Source organism: Schistocerca piceifrons, chromosome X (assembly GCF_021461385.2).
Source record: "Schistocerca piceifrons isolate TAMUIC-IGC-003096 chromosome X, iqSchPice1.1, whole genome shotgun sequence".
NCBI classification, from domain to species: Eukaryota; Metazoa; Arthropoda; class Insecta; order Orthoptera; family Acrididae; genus Schistocerca; species Schistocerca piceifrons.
The window spans coordinates 321,469,544-321,487,740 of record NC_060149.1 but is presented as its reverse complement, the minus strand read 5'-3'; the positions used below and the strand labels follow the sequence as shown (position 1 = coordinate 321,487,740).

The following is an 18,197-nucleotide window of genomic DNA, read 5'->3' as shown; positions in this document are numbered from 1 at the left end:
GTGTCAAGCGCTACACTACTAATTAAGTATTCAAACATTACAGGATTCTTTTTCCTATTCATCTGCATTAATTTACATTTATCTATATTTAGAGTTAGGTGCCATTCTTTACACCAATCACAAATCCTGTCCAAGTCATCTGACAATTAGCAGCTGTCTTTGCAGTATTGCTTAGTATTAACAATGGAGATAAAAGAATTAATTTTCTTCATGATCTCTTGATGTACGCCTGCTAATAGCATCTGTCTTCGTGCAAGTTCCAGAGTTTCAAAGTAATGTGGTATCCAGTTAATGTTTTCAACATTGAAAGGATGAAATATGAAGAACATGGCATGAAGACGTAAATATGTGTTATTTACTAGTTAATTTCTTGAACATTAATTTCAATAATGTCGACATTTCGTTAGAAACTGTTTAAACATTAGAAGAGACAGGAAATAACTCTGACAATTCCGTGAACTGCGGTTAGAACTATGATTGTTAGGCTAATTTAAGTCCACAACAAAAACACGGCATCTTCCAAGTCTATAAAAAAAACTGTGCAGTAATGTCTTTCAGTAAGAAAGAAAAAACTATAATTCTTTGGCTAAACGAAGCAGGGAGAAATGTTTAAACATAAACAGTGTGCAAAGCCGTTTTCGTTTCATAAAATCTGAACGTGAATTCTCTAAATTGTGTTACGCGATGTACGCACTGTTCGTCAGAGTCATTACCGATGAAAATCTATGAGACTGGGCGCTCTGAATTGCGAGGGAGATGGACTTTAGTGATTTCCAGGCATCTTCGACCTGGTCAAACAGATTCAGGAAATTATACGGGAAAGGAAGTCACGAAAAGTAAATGTGTAGAGGAGATGTCATTAGAAAGTAATACAATAGACGAATTCGTATCTGACTTTAAACGAAGCTTCTTGTTATCCCATAAAAGCTGCACATAAAGCCAATCATTCAGGGTTCGTGCAAACTGCACTATATCATTTCGAGTGAAAAAAAAAAAAACCGAAGTCGCTTGTGCAGTTGATGAATGCTATGTCACACTCGTATAGAACAACGGCAATTATTTTTATCAGTGGATTACTGTTCCCATAGCTTTATCTCTATCTTCAGGAACGTCAGGGCAAATTAGGACCAAAAATTTAAAAGAAGGACTGCTTGCTTTCGAAACTATTGTAATCAATGTAACAAAATCTGTAAAAATAGGAGAGAATGATTTTCATTGTTACATCCGAAACGTCTTCTTACCATCTGCAGAAAATAATTCATTGCTTTTGTTGAACTCTTGGCCTGAAAATAACGACACCTCTTTAGGCGGGCTACGAAAAGAGTCTTAACATAATTCGTATTCCAACCGAAATTAACCATGTTATTAAAGCTCTCTATTAAAAAATTTTAACGGTGTAAAGCATTTTTCAGAAAATTGTTGGAAACTGTAATTTCCGATAGCTCTTTTCCATTCCAGGTTTATCAGAGGAACAGTAATTTCTGCGTTGTCAGTTTTCATCGCATTTTACGAATTTGAGCAACTATGCATGGTACGCAGCATAATATGCAGAACAACGGCCAGGAACATTTCTTACTCCATTCCAGTTTTGTCTAAATAGTTTCTCTGAAATGCCTGAATGCATTACTTTTTCTTTTATTAGGTGTGCCCGGTGTACGGAAAATGTTTGTTTCCCTCGCCCAACCGACACTTCACATTTCTGAGAAGACTACAGGGAACAAAAAAAAAAAAAATGGCTCTGAGCACTATGGGACTTAAAATCTGTGGTCATCAGTCCCCTAGAACTTAGAACTACTTAAACCTAACTAACCTAAGGACATCACACACATCCATGCCCGAGGCAGGATTCGAACCTGCGACCGTAGCGGTCACGCGGTTCCAGACTGAAGCGCCTAGAACCGCACTGCCACACCGGCCGGCTACAGGGAACAATCAAGGAGTTAACAAAATATACATTTTTTAAAAATTATCAAAAGAACTGTTCTACAGAAACTTTAAAATATTCTATGGTAACAAATTAAAGTCCCGATTGATGGAAGTCGTCAGTAAAATAACATCAAACACTGCCTTGATTTTCTTTCCTCTGCTATTCACTTGTGTAAAAATTGCATCTGCAAGAGTTTAGCTGTCGATATGAACTACAAACTTTTAAAAAACTCAATGATTTGAATCATTTTTGGTATGCTTTAAGTGCCTAAAATTAATGTGTCTGCACTTTGGCTTTTGCGTTACGCTGCGCTACGTCCTCCTGTGGCTGTGTCTGCTTAGTCACCAATTCGCATGCTAGGGCATTATAAACCGCTGTTATAAATGGTCCTTTGTGCGGCAAAGATGAGTAAATTTAACATGTTTTTTAAAATACTTGCAGTGCGTCTGAGCAGCTAAGATTTTAACAGTGTATTCCTTTCGGTATATTCTTCCTGTGTGACAAATTTCAAGGTCGGTTTCTTACATGTCGGATTCTATTATTAGCACTACATCATGACAGCAGTTTCCTGCCCACAGAAGACTTTGAAATTCCAAATATGGCCTGACTGTGCTATACCGATGCCTCCTCTTTAGTCTTCTTCTTATTTCTTGTTTATCCCGGCTTCTTGAGTTCTCTTGTGAAGAGACACGATACAACACGTTCAGAAGTGGCGTGGGACAATCAATGAAGCTACACAACAGTTAGCAATTTAACTTTTGAAACCGCCAGTTTATTGGCATTTCTGGAAATAAAATCACTCTCATACTCTCATGCGGTCAGCAAATTTCGTGTAACAGTTTGTATGTGTAATGGGACTTATTACGTCGCAAATCGTTAATTAGTCTCCATTACAGTGTTGCTAAGCAACGTGATCAACATGGTGATACGTGCCTCAATTAAAACAGAACCTCGATATTTTGAACAAACTTTCGGTTCATTTTGGTCAAAATCAGCACTTTTCTCAAAATTAATTTCCAACTTCGTGCAGTAGGTCCAAGCGCATTTGCAACTATTGTACGCGATTCACTGGACAGCTCGATCACGCACTAGCGTGTAACGTATTTCAAATCGAGCGCGCAGGTTTCAGTTTGCACTAATGGGCTAAACGACTGTTGCAATAACGTAATGTGTCTGTCTCACGTAAAGTCTAAATGGAACTGGATTTGTCTCCATTCGAGTCAAAATCACAAAAAGTAAAATTCACCGCGCAGGTCAGCGAACTGTACACGCGCACTTTTAGGACTTTAAGTGATAACTCGTCTCAGAGTAAAAGCCGCACATAAATTCACACTTTTTCATGCACTCAAAATTCAAAACACCTTTATATTAAACAGATAAATTGTAGCTTGCAATTACTAATTAACATATCCCATTCTGAATAAACTTCAAGAACTTGTATTTCGTAATCAATAAAATTTTTTCCCCTGAAAGAAACTATTAGTTTGCTAAAACGGATTCAGATTATAGTCAACTCGTGTCTAGACGATGACGTCACAAATCGATACTTGCTTGGAATGAACGAAATACCTGTACTGAACAATACTGTCCGTCGAGTAATTTACTGACTTTTGTAACAAATTTGTTACCCCTTGCATCGCTACAGTGCCTCCAAAAGCACATATAGTTTTATTCCGTATCGGTGAGGCTTCTGTGGCAAATACTGTTTGAAACTACGGTGTTCGCGGAATGGACGCAACCCTTCATCGATTGTAATGTTTAAGTTGGTATTCATTCTTGTCGTATACTGGTCGTACTTTGAACAACGGATCAAACTCTGGCTCGCCTTTAGCTTACACTTGCCTGTTATCATTCAGGTGGAAGTTGTAAAGTATTAATTGAAACCAGTTACTGATCATTATGTTCGAACGGAAACTGCAGGACAACGCTACATTTGCGCTCCAGTGATCTGCGGTTGATCGTTGCTCCCTAAGACTCATATGCTAAATGATTCCAATAAATTTTCGAATGTTGTCCAGAGTGACTTCCTAGCAGGCAGTCAGTAGTTGATTCAGATGTTGCTTTCTTTGTATTTGCTGCCAAGCATACAAGTTTGCTCTTGCTTTCATGTGGTGAATCGTTTCGTTATCTATAAAATAGTAAAAGAAATCTGCCAGACTACTGTCACTCGTCAAGCGCATTTCAGTTTGTATATTCGCTTTAGCATCAGTGTAGATTGTAACCACTGTAATTCTTTCAAATTCATCTCTTTCTGGATTTTATGTCTCAAAACATTTCAAAAGGTTATTGTTTAAGTGGGATTTAAAATTCTTTTACGTCTTTACACGTTTCTTCGACGAGGCGAACTCTCTTTCAAAGGTTCACAAATATTTCACTATTCCAGTGTAAATACAAACCAACGGCCTTGCTGTAGTGGTAACACCGGTTCCCGTCAGATCACCGAAGTTAAGCGCTGTCGGGCTGCGCTAGCACTTGGATGGGTGACATTCCGGTCTGCCGAGCGCTGTTGGCCAGCGGGGTGCACTCAGCCCTTGTGAGGCAAACTGAGGATTGAGAAGTAGCGGCTCCGGTCTCGGAAACTGACATATGCCCGGGAGAGCGGTGTGCTGACCACATGCCCCTCCATATCCGCATGCAGTGACGCCTGTTGGGCTGAGGATGACACGGCGGCCAGTCGGTACCTTTGGGCCTTCATGGCCTGTGCGGGAGGAGTTTAGAGAGAGTTAGTGTAAATAAAGTAAGAAAATTTTATAAAAATTTCTTTCTTGAGGACACTGTTGTTTGTGACTTTGTAAGAGAATATTCGTAATAGACATTTGCTTGTAGGATTTAGAATATCCAGTTATATATAATGAAGTACTGACGTAAAAAGCTGTACAATTATTCAGTCACGCCTTGGTAGTATTTCAAAGGGGTGCAAAGATTGACAATTGGCTTTCATTGTTTAGAAATGTAAAATTGTGTGCTTCAAAGAACGAAAAACCGCTGTATTCTATGACTACCGTATCAACGAATCACAATTGGAATCGATCAACTCATACAGACACCTCGGTGTCACAATTTGTAGGGATATCAAATAGAACGATGAAATTTTCTCAGTTGTAGGTAAATCAGGTGGAAGATGTTTTTTGTTATAACTATTCATCAGTCTTCTGTCTCGTTTGATGCGGCCCGCCTCTTAATCTCAGAGTAGCACTTGGAACCTAGGTTGTGAATTACTTGCTGGATGTATTCCAGTCTATGTCTTCCTCTACACTTCCTTTACCCTCTACAGCTCCCTCTAGTACCATGAAAGTTATTCCCTTATGTCTTAACATACGTCCTACCATCCTGTCTCTTCTTCTTGCCAGTGTTTTCCACATATTCCTTTCCTCGTCGACTCTGCGGAGAACCTCCTCATCGCACACCTTATCAGTCTACCTAATTTGCAACGTGCTTCTCTAGCAACACGTCTCAAATGCTTCGATTGTCTTTCTTCCGACAGTTCATGTTTCACTAGCATACACTTCTGTGCTCCAAATGTTCATTCTGAGAAATTTCTTCCTCAATTTAAGGTTTAATGTTGGTTGACTTCTCTTGGCCAGAAATGCCCTTTTTTCTAGTGCTAGCCAGCTTCTTCGGCCTCCTTGCTCCTTCCAGCGTGGGTTATTTTGCTGCCTAGCATAATTCCCTAACTCCATCTACTTCTTGATCACCAGTCCTGATTTTAAGTTTCTCGCTGTTCTCATTTTGCTACTTCTCGTTACTTTCGTCTTTCTTCGACCTACTCTCAGTCAATATTCTGTACTCATAACACTGTTCATTCCATTCAGCAGATCCTGTAATTCTTCTTCACTTACACTAAGGATAGCACTGTCATCAGAAAAATCTTCTCGCTGATGTCCTTTCACCATGAATTTTAATTTCACTCTCGAACCTTTCTTTTATTTCAATCATTGCTTCTTCTATGTATAGACCGAACAGTAGGGGAGAATGACTGCAATCCTGTCTTACACCCTTTTTAATACGAGCACTTCGTTCTTCGTCTTCCACTCCTGTTGTTTCCTATTGTTCCCTCTTGGCTCTTGTACATACTGAACAATACCCGTATTTAATTACTGCTTACCCCTCTTTTTCTCCGAATTCCTAACATCTTGCACCATTTGACATTGTCGAACGCCTTCTCCAGATCGACAAATATTATGAATGTGTTTTGATTTTTCTTTAGTCTTACTCTCATTGTCAACTGCGAAGTCATAATTGCCTCTCTGGTGCCTTTCCCTTTCCTAAAGCCAAACTGATCGTCATCTAACACATCTTCAATTTCTTTTCCATTCACGTATACGTTATTATTGCCAGAAACTTGGATGCGTGAGCTGGTAAGCTGATTGTGCGGTATTCTCGCACGTGTCAGTTCTTTCACTCTTCGGAATTGCGTGGATAATGTTTTTCCGAAGTGAGATGGTATACCCCCAGAGTCATATATTCTATACACCTGTATGAACAGTCGCTTTGTTGTCACTCCCCACAATGATTTTATAAATTCTGATGGAATATTATGTATCCCTCCTGCTTTATTTGATCTTAATTCTTTCAAAGCTTTTTTAAATTCTGATCCTAATGCTGTATCCCCTATCTTTTCTATATCGGCTCCTGTTTCTCCTTCTCTCACTTCATCAGACAAGTCTTCTCCCTTATGGAGGCCTTCAATTTACTCTTTCCCCCTACCTGCTCCCTCCTCTGCGTTTAACAGTGGAATTACAACAGCACTCTCAATGTTACCACCCTTGCCTTTAACTTCACCGAAGGTTGTTTTGATTTCTCTATATGTTGTATCAGTCCTTCCGACAGTATTCATTTTTCGATTTCTTCACTTTTTCATGCATCCATACCACCTTAGCTTCCCTGCACTTCCGATTTATTTCGTTCACAAATGACTTGTATTTCTGTATTTTTGAATTTTCCCTCAACGTTTTTGAACTTCCATCTTTCATCGATCAACTGAAGTATTTCTTCTGTTACGCTTGATTTCTTTGCAGTTACTTTCTTTGTACCTATGTTTTTCTTTCCAGCTTCTACGATTGCACCTTTTAGAGATGCCCATTTCACTTTAACTGAACTGCCTACTGAGCTATTCCTTATCATAGTATCTATAGCCTTAGAGAACCTCAAGCATATTTCTTCCTTCCTTAGCAATTCCGTATCCGACTTCTCTGAGCAATGATTCTTTCTCACTAGTCTCTTAAATTTCAGCCTACTCTTCATCACTACTAAATTGTGATTTGAGCCTGTACCTGCACCTCGGTACGCCTTACAATCCAGTATCTAACTTCGGAATCTATGTTTGACCATGATGCAATGTAACTGAAATTGTCCAGTATCTGCCGTTCTCCTCTTCCTCTCTCATTCCTATTACCAAGCTCATATTCTCCTGTCACCGTTTCTTTTGCTCCTTCCCCTACAACCGCATTCTAGCGGTCATCCACAGCAGTAGTAGCCCTTGGGCGGCCTGAGTGAACCATGTCATCGACAGTTCCTGTCTCTCTATATCTCCTCCATGTCCGAACAATATCGCTTTGGTTCACTCTGAGACATCTGGACACTTCCCTTCTTGAGAGCCCTTCCTGGCACAAAGCAACAATGCGGACGCTTTGGAATCGCGGTATTGACCGTCTAGGCATGGTTAAACTACAGGCAACACTAGCCGTGTACCTCCTTCCTGGTGGAATGACTGGAACTGATCGGCTGTCGGACCCCATCCGTCTAATAGGCGCTGCTCATGCATGGTTGTTTACATCTTTGGAGGGTTTAGTGAAGAGTCAAAGGAACTGTGTCTGTGATACAATATCCACAGTCAACGTCTATCTTCAGGAGTTCTGTGAACCGGGGTGATGCAACACTTTTTTTTATGTCTGTATCTGCCTTGCGCGTAGCACCCCTTACAGACGCACGAATTCCTACTGATTGTCGCTTGTCGATATTGCTACTACCTTTTCTATACTGAGAGTGAAACCGTGTCTCGCCTCAGTACTTTTGGAATGCCTTTTTTAAAACTATGGTTGATCTTTCTCGTCCATAATTTACTTTATTGTCAAATAATTATCCAGAACAATATATTTAAGCTTTGCCTTTATTCATCTATTTCGACCGCATTCTAGTTAAAAGATGGCCATTTGTTTCTAAGTGGATGCTAACGACTGCTAACCACATCCAAGCATAAAATCTCCCCTAGACTTATTGATGAACTTATAGCCTCTGCTAGACTCGCATTCTGGAGGACGACGGTTCAAACCTGCGTCCGGCCATCCAGATTTAGGTTTTCCGTGATTTCGCTAAATAGTTTCAGGCAAATGCCGGGATGGTTCCTTTGAAAGGGCGCGGACGATTTCCTTCCCCATCCTTCCCTAATCCGAGCTTGTGCTCCGTCTCTAATGACCTCGTTGTCGACGGGACGTTAAACCTAATCCCTTCCTCCTCCTTATAGCCTCTGGAAACCATCGTGCTTATCAAGTCATCGTAATACTTTTCTCTGCCTCGTTACTGACAATGTCGAAAATGTCGGGTCTGTCTGCTGCATCGAGGTACACAGTTGTATGAATGCGTGGTGTCCGTTCTTTCGGACATGCAGAATCTGCAGCTGTTATATATCACATGTAACTTTAAGGTAGAAAGGGGAAGAAAAGAAAGGAAAATGAGGAGATCACTGGTGTCAGATGCATCGGGTCATTACGAAAATGTACTGGACTGGGATTCGAACCCGGGATGCTCTGCTTACTAGGCACGTGCGATAACCACTGCGCCCTCCGGGACACAGCGTTGCCGCCACTGAGCGGACTATCTCAGCACGCTTCACGGCCGATTCACATTCCCACCGAGCGCCACCTATCCGCAGTCCCTGCCCATTTCCTCCATGTTAGCTCTTCTGAGATTCCCACTGGAGGTCAGACGTATTTGTGCATCCTCACTGAAGAAGGCGGATCCATTGCCCGGCTAGGCCTTTCAAATTATATGAATGCGTGGTATCCGTTCTTTCGGACATGTCCGAATGGATCCGAGTGGATCCATGTGGTCCACATGGCGCAGTGGTTACCGCACCTGCCTAGTAAGCAGAAGATCCCCGGCTCGAATCCCGGTCCGGTATGCATTTTCACTCGTCACCGCTTATTCTGTGTAATGTCCCAATGCAGCTGGCAGCAGTGATACTCTGCTTTTCATTTCCTTTCTTCCCCTCTCCGCCTTTAATTTACATGTGAGGTACACAGTTGTGTTACGTATTGGCAGTCGAACTATTTGCTCAAGACAGCTTCGGAGAAAGCGTTGAGAAGTATTTCATAAGACTGGTCGTCCGTATCGCCATTAGTGAATACAACGACGTCCTAATCTACACTCGCTGGTAAAAGTCTCCTCCTACTACTATTGCATAATAGGGGTATTTCCACATGACAGAGTTTAGATTTTCTTTGAATCATTCTGCAATAGTTGCAGCAGAATTGAATCACCGGTAAAAATATTCGATGATTTATTTGGAAGCATCTAGGCCAATTACTCACGCACAGGGAAGCTCGCAGTCAAACTCAATTTCAATCTCGCTAGACATATTATTTACATTTATTGCTAAGATCACCCCTCCCTCCAGTGAACGCGCCATAATCTAACCTATCTTTATACGTTCCTTACTCCAGATTTTCCGGGACTTTCTACTTCGTGTTTTATCCATCTCAGATTCCAGTATAGTTTGGGCGCAGTATCTTTCTTGCGGAGTAAGTTATTTGCGTTTCAAGTGAGTGCACCGTTTCAAACTAAAAGTAAATATCGTAGTCTCTATGACTACCCGATTATCTGTTTATCCATTTACCCGTTTACCATTACATCTGCATGATTTTATTACTTCTTCACTTTCGGCTTAAATACTATACCCTGTATCCTCGACAATACATCGCCACATAACCTAAAAAATGTAACAAACAGTTTAAATGTTAAACCGTTTACCCATGAATTCCTATAAGCCGATACCCCAAGTACCTGATACCCACAGTATCTGACGTAACAAAGTAGGTGCTAGCAAATTGTACGAAGTTCCCAGAACACCTTTGATGTATAAAATTTTTGGAAAATACAGCGTTCAAAGACAGTAGTTTCCACTTTGTAACAGCATGATTCACCATTTTGATCATAACTGAAAAACTTCTTGTGTTGCAAGATAAGATTAGTACCCTAGCATCGGCTCATTAAAATGATAGACTGACTTTGAAAGCATACCACTAATTCACTATGGAGACCGAAGCAGAAGGGAGATTACCATTCCTGGACGTCATGGTCAAAGGAAGTGCGGATGGCACCCTGGGTCACGGGTATACAGGAAGAAATCGCACACCGACCTGTATTTGCATGTAGATAGGTGCCAGCACCCTTCGCGGAGGAATGGGGTGCTAAAAACACTGGTGCACAGGGCGCGCACCATCTCTGACGCAAAGAGTCTGCCCCATGAGCTGGAACATCTCAAAACTATATTCCGGAATAACGGGTACTGAGAATGGCACATAAGATGCGCTCTCCGCCCTGCTCTGCAGTACAGCGTGTGGAGACGGAAGAAGTCACGGAGGAAGTGATAGCCACTGGCTATATACCGTATACTGGCGCACTGTTGGGGAAAATAGAACGAATATTGAGGAAACACCGAGTAGGAACTGTCTTTTGCCCTCCAAATAAAACACGAGCATTTTCGGGAAGTGTCAAAGACGATCTCGGTTTGCTGAAGGCCGAAATATACCAGATTTCGTGTTAATGTAGGAAGACGTATATTGGACAGACAGTGCACTCCATCGAAGATCGTTGCCGAGAACATCAGAGGCGCCGGCCGACGTGGCCGTGCGGTTTTAGGCGCTTCAGTCTGGAACCGCGCGACCGCTACGGTCGCAGGTTCGAGTCCTGCCTCAGGCATGGATGTTTGTGATGTCCTTAGGTTAGTTAGGTTTAGGTAGTTCTAAGTTCTAGGGGACTGATGACCTCAGGTGTTAAGTCCCATAGTGCTCAGAGCCATTTGAACCATTTTGAACATCAGAGGCACACTCGACTTAGGTACCCCAACAAGTCGGCGGCCGCAGAGTACTGTTTGTCCGAAAATCACGAAATGGACTATCAACATACCAGGGTCTTGTCACAGACATCTAAATACTGGGACAGCGTCGTTAAGAGGCTATCCAAATTCGCACCAGGGACGGACTCATCAACCGAGATTGCCACTATAACCTCAGCAAGGCATGGGAACCAGCACTGAGTCTAATTAAAAAGACGCTCAGCGAATAAAAAGAACTGGTGACCAGGGCAGACGAGGCCATTACACCGACGCCACCACAGACGCCGACGCCAACGTCTTAGCGACCGCCGATGCGCGGCCGCGGCCGCGGACCGCGGAGAGAACGGCTCGCAAGGCTCTGAGCACTATGGGACTTAACATCTATGGTCATCAGTCCCCTAGAACTTAGAACTACTTAAACCTAACTAACCTAAGGACATCACACACATCCATGCCCGAGGCAGGATTCGAACCTGCGACCGTAGCGGTCGCGCGGTTCCAGACTGAAGTGCCTAGAACCACTCGGTCACTCCGGCCGGCCGCGTCGCAAGGAGAGGCGATATAAGACGGCCGCTCGCCCTCAGGAGCTTAGTTAATCAGCGCACCTGACGATGGCGACATGTCTGATCGCCGAAATATTGTGCCCGTTGGACACTATGGACCAGCAGTACATCCGTGGACTGGTCGAGCAAGACATGACTTGTCAGTACCAGCAAAACGCTCACTCAGCGAGTTCGGTCCTGCCGATGTCTGTCTTCCTGCCTGCCTGCTATGTGACATATGACAAGTATCATAGAATAATTAAAATGTGTAAAATCTGAGGCTCCATTATGCCTTACATCATCTGTGGTAAAGAAACTGAACTTTGCACATATGCAAGTGCTGCCATACGTAGTTCATACGTTTGAACACTGTGTAAAGCACTTTTAAGTACTGAAAGTTACATTATTTTCATAAATCTTACGTTAAATACGGTGCAAAATTAGCCTTTGGATCCCTTTGTGCACGTTGTAAATTACTTTTAAATGTTGCAAGTTACAACCTTTACGTATTTTTTAAAAATATTTCAGGATATTGTGCAAAAAATAATTCCGAGCATTTGGATACTTTTGAGCACAGTCATGATGCATACATTGTGATCCTTTACGTACTTTTCAGATAAATCCTTTTGAATTTGAAGCAAAAGAAACCAGGCGTTTGAATACTTCTGAACGTGGTGGAAATGGCAACACTGTGATTGTCTTTTTTAATTTTAATGGCCACTGAAATACTAAGCTGTGACTGTCTGTCTTATTTTAATAGTTCACTGTGATTGGCTGGGGAGCGGAGGGCTGGGGAGGATAGTAGTGAGGGGAGGGTGCCACGATTACGTTCTGTGTTCAAGGTCGTTGCCTCTACCCCATGATTTTTTCGATGTGATAATTAAAATATTTTGATGAGGTTTGCTACGTAATTGATAGGTACACTGGCTGCAAAGATGAAAATAATCTGTAGCACTCCCTTCTGAATTTCTCTTTTCAACGTACATGAACTGCTTCTCCAAACAAGGGACATAAAATTGTGGTTTCTCTTTTCGTCGACGGAAGGACATAATTTCAAGGATGGGGTAGGAATTTGGGCGTGATCTTGCGACAGGAGTGGCCCAAGCTTTCACCTTTAGTGAATTAGCGAATCACGGAAATTCTGAATCGGAATAGCTGGCTGGGGATTTGATACCAGCTGCTCTCGAATGTCACTCTAGGACATAAACACTGTAGTGCATCGCTCGGTGTGTTTCCCAGCACCTTCAATATATTTCTATATGCCCTCTCTGACAAAGTACTATTGTCATTTTTCATTTACTTCATATATTTCAAAAGATGGTTTCTTCCTCATTTGTGGATTTTAAAGTACTTTCCATATTCCCAAACAGAACTTGTGATTGAACTCCTGTTTGGAAGTATTTTCCAGATTCCTCACAGTTGCGGTCTTCACTGTTAGCAACGAATGCTATAGCCACGTTTCACTTGCCCTTCAGTATTTTCTTTGGTCGGAAAAGAATGTTCAGTAGCCTTGAGAAAAAATCTATGAAGCAAATACGCTGATAAATGAAAACATTATGACGACCTGTGTAACAGCATGTTGGTCCGCCTTTGGAACGCAATACAGCAGCTAATCTCGGTGTCATAGATTCGACAAGTCCTTAGTAGGTTTTCTCAAGCCGCTGTAGCACCATCCCGGCCTTGTCAGACGGTGAGTTATCCTGCTGGAAGATGCCACCATCGTCGGGGAAGACATAAAGCATGAAAAGACGTAGATGGTTCGGAATAATGCCTTAGATTACTACCACAGGTCCCGTCGAAGCCCAGGTGAATATCCCCCATATCAGAACATTACCGCCAACAATGTGTGCTGAACAATGTGCTCAGAAATACTTTCGCCTGTACCAGCATTCTACTTTGGCGTCAAACCTGCCACAAATCACCGCCTATCTGTGATGAGGCGTGGACGTCAAACGCTTTGCTGCTTATTTGTGGTTCCACCGTCCTTCAAACACTTTCCATTGATGCTCACGAAAGTAGCATGCGAACTGGCGGCCAGCTTTGCTGTTTCCGAGAGGTGTCTCCAGGAGCTGGGACATAACAAGTTGCTCTTTGTGAAACTCCCTTATATCAGTAGATTTCCCCATTTGCGGTCCGTATCGTCGCTAGAATGATTCCCTAGTCATTTTCCACCTATATGCTTTTCTGCGTCACATGCGTCAGCATCACCACACGGGATTCATTCTCACAGTGAACAGTGCCGTAATCTTGTGTCTCATCAATGTATACGATTGGAAAATCTCTCGTCGTAAGACATTTTCCAGAGATTCTTAGGCAAATGCTCAAATATCTTTATATTCCATTCTGTGGTTGACATTTCCACTTTGATGTGCGCTGGTTCTGTGGTTCTGCATACGAATTTGTATATTGTACATATTCATTTTCATACCATCTGGTCCAGCACATCCAGTTCATTTCTGTATACGGCAGGAAATTCATAATGAATGTGTCGAGCTACCCAGATAAAAGACAGACGCTCATTAGCTACTCGTGTTTTTTGATTTCAGCTCCGGAGGCTCCTGAAGCTGTTATGACAGGAAACTCGTGGGCCATGATTTGCTGGAACGTTCCAAAAACTGGTTCTCCACTGGGCTACTTTGTCAATCTGAAATCATTGACTGAACAAGACGGCAATTACACTGAGAAGAACTACAACTTCACTGTTAGAGAGACGGCGAAGAACAGAAGCAGATCGTGCGCGGCGTTCCCGGAGCTGCAGACGTCGGCCGACTACGAATTCACTGTGACCGCCTGGAATGATGAGGAGACTGGCATCACCAGCGCCCCTGTCACCTTCAACACTCGTGTCAACCGTAAGTCTACCAAATGCCTACTGTTATACCTAAACTCATACCATTTAGCTATCTGAGCCTCCCGAACACATTCCCATTAATATTGTAAATCGTTATTAACATTTAAATTTCATAAGCGAGGATGATGTCAGCAGTCATGCAGAAACAGTGCACCCTGAGACGATTTACCTCACTGGATGGTCACGGTATCAACAACTTTGTGTGCAATTCAGCAGATTGCGAATGACGCCAAATGTATACTTTCCTGTGTTTGCATTTTTCCGCGCGTGCCTGAAATACAGCGCTGGAGGTCACCGTATAGTGAACAGTAATCGACTATGATTATCCGAAATCGTAACTGCGGATGGTTAACCTTAACTGTCCAAAAAGAATCGGTCAATAGCTAAAGTAACATTAAAGTTTAAATGCAGGAACTCTTAGACGGGAATCCAGTAGTACAGCCTTACATTATTTGGACATTTAGACGATATGGGAGCAGCAGATCCAACACAATATCGCTGTTAAGGGGCTAGGCACACTGTAAGGACGTCACTGATGCACAAAACATCGAAAGCCTGTAAAACTGAGAACTAAGTCATTTTTCCAACTGTTTCGAGGTAATCATACTACGCAGTTATGGTGCAAACTGCAACACGAAAGCCCTATTTGTAAACAACGAATTACTCAGGCCTATGATAATTCTGCATACGCTAGAGGAGCTGTGTTATGGCTGCATCAAGTCCGTTTACCTCCCTATAGATGTCAGTAGGGTAAGGCCACTACGATAAACTACCTGGAAACCAAAGGCACACTTCAAACAGTTCGTGTCCCCTTAAAACGATGGGACTTCCCAGAACATGCTCATTCGACAAAGAACATCCAAGCTTGATCTGATGTGCATTCAGGGTAATTTCGAACGAGTACAAAATATTTTCGCTTATTATGAACCCATTTTTTGGTAGTGGTGAAGATTTTAATATTACAATCTTCTCCCCTCCGAAAAGACTATGATCAGCAACTGATTAGCAGAGAGCGGTTTACCTTCCCCAATAAAGACTTATATAAGTGAACATCACTTAAAACTCGATTCTTAGAAACGCCGTTTTCCTCAGATGTCCCGCTCTGACGCCTATCAGTGTAGATTTCAAAGCCATTTAATTGCACACATTTTGTGGAGCATTTTCCAATGCAGTCGGCTTCGTAAAATAAAATTTGTTCTTCGCTGCCGAGGAACATATCAAAACTAGCATTAGATATAATATTCGGATCCTTGTTCTTCCATTTCCGTAAGAATCACATCATCTGTATCACGGAGACAGAGTTTCTGATCGATTTTCAGTTGTAAATATAAATTGTGCAGGAATGCAAAAATTTAATTAGTAGTCAGGTCGTGGCGTTGCTATTGCTCTACAGAGTAGCCTTTCACAAACCATATACATGAAATATTAACTTTTTATGATAATCAAAACATATGTCGTTGGAGCTATTGAGTTGGGGGATCTTGATTGGCAAGGTGTAAAGTGTAGTTTGATTGTGCGATCAGTAGGAATGGGGCACCAGCTCGATTTCAGGAAGGGTGTAGAAGGAAAAGACCTGTGTACGTTTAAGAAATCATGATATTTGCCTTAAGTAATTGAATGAAGGCACGGAAAAAGTAAATCGACGTGGCCGAAAGGGGAATTGAACTCCAATCTCATCGAATAAGAATGCAGTGTTGAATAACTGCCCCACCTCAGTGGGTTCTAGTTTTCTAGTTCTACAAGTGGATGCTATTACATCATGCCAAATAAAGAAGAAGTTTGAAGTTTGACGCTCGAAATTCACGCACAAGCTGGACGTCAGGTGTTGTATGTTCATTACTCTTATTTTGGCTAAATACGAACTGGCTACTCTGAGTATGCCATCATCCGAATGGTATGCGTTAGTGAATCGGTTATGTAGGTGCGTTCTGGATGATAAGTTGGGTGGTTGTGAGGAAGGTAATTATTACGTTGTTGGCTGCCGATGAAAAGTATGCGTGATCGACGTAGTGGTTAGTGCAGTGTAGTATTAAAGTTTGGAGCGCCAAGAACAGCTGCGTAATGGAATGACGACAATGAAAATTAGTGCCAGACCGGAACTCGAACCAGGATTTCCCGCTTTTTGCGAGCGGTCGCCATACCGTTAGGCTACCCGAGCACGACTCACGGCCAGATCGAAACTTTCATTTACTGTCAACCATGTGTCTACCATCTGAACACGCACATTCATTATTTATGTTGCCGTACAGGAGAGACTTCAAATAAATTTCATTTATTTCGTAACAGCTGTAGTCGACGCAGTGCCTGTTCCTCTGGACATGCAAGTTCGTCTAAAGGAACGTTGCATCGAAATTCAGATTGACACAGGCACTGTAAAATTGAAAATAGTCGTTACCTGAGCGTTTCTGATATGTAGTGGCCTTGGAGTAGATAGTTTTATTTAGTGACTCTGAATCTTATTTACCACTGCCACTCCCAAGCTCGGATGAAAAAGGAGGAGTGTTAGAGGATGGACCAACAACACCCCCCACAACCACCAACCAACCCCTATGCAAAAGAAACTGGTTAAAGAAAAAAAGCAAATGGAACAACAGAACGGTTCAAAATGTTGGCGGAACTGTATATGTGAATGCATTCTCTGGATTTAGCACTGGAACTTGGAATGTAAGGTCACTCATGTCTCGGAGAATGAAGTAACTTGGGGAAATACTTGGTAAATATCAGTGCCTAGTGACAGCAATCCAGGAAACAACACTTCCTCTGGGAGTTGTGTTGACTGGGGATACCCGTACGCTCTTCAACAGCAACGATATAAGTCAATCCTGGACTTGGGGAATTGGATTTGTTGTCCACGATGCTACTGGCTGTCAGTAAATGGTCTTCAGTAAATGATCGCATCTGCTGGATGATTTTAAACGCTAAATCTTATAAGATCTGCTTGGTCAACTGTCATGCTACGTCAGAGGATGCTGACGAAGAAACAAAGAACAATTTCCACCTTGAACTGGAGAATGTCGTAAATGGACTAACAAGGCATTCAATTCATCTGGCAATAAGAGACTTCAATGCCCAAGTGGGATGAGGAGTATTTTCCAACAATTCGTCCTGATAGTGGCCACGAAACAATCAATAGGAGCGTGATCAGACTGATCAACTTTGCCGAAACAAGAAGTATGACCATTAGAAGCACGTACTTCACCCGCAGAGTAATACATACGGTTACCTGGATATGCCCAGCTGGAAGTACAATGAAGCAGATCGACCATGTTCTAGCTGACGAAGGACATCATGGAAGTGTCAAGTATGTACGAGCATTCCGTGAGGCAGATATGAACTGTTATCATTTTTGGTGATATTCAAACTACGTCTGAACTGGCTAACAAATGGCGATGTAATGCTGAAAGAGTAGTCCACTTTGACAAGGATAAATTGGGAGTTGTTGAAATAAGACAGTGCTATCAAGATAACACTGCAGAACAACTCACAACATCGAAGGATCATACTAACATGGCAGTGTGTGCTTGGCGTTACGCAATACAGTTTTAGTGGGTGCGATTGAAGAGATTGTTTGGCATCCAAAACGAGAAGTAATCCCTGGTTCGATGGAGAATGTTAAAAAACTATACAGACCAGGTCATCGATCATGGCGCGAGGCGTAATATAGATCAGCTCATAAGGAAGATGAAACGGAAACATCTGAAAAGTCTGTTAATAGCAGTCGAAGAATCAAAGTCGTCACGCTCTTTTTTCAGGCCTCAAGATTTTCCAGAGGCGTCTACCGACAACATGAATTGGTTCTGACGTAAGAGACTGATGAAGTGG

At 42.2% G+C, this 18,197-nt stretch overlaps 1 protein-coding gene across 1 annotated transcript in view; it reads left to right on the top strand.

The window, feature by feature from the left end:
* The window catches only part of LOC124722337, a 433,578-nt gene that overhangs the window by 50,210 nt on the left and 365,171 nt on the right, over positions 1–18,197 (top strand). The window contains exon 2 of the mRNA XM_047247512.1: positions 14,071–14,376. Within this exon, the coding sequence (XP_047103468.1) occupies positions 14,094–14,376 (283 nt within the window). The 5' untranslated portion in view covers positions 14,071–14,093. The remainder of the gene's footprint in view (positions 1–14,070; positions 14,377–18,197) is intronic.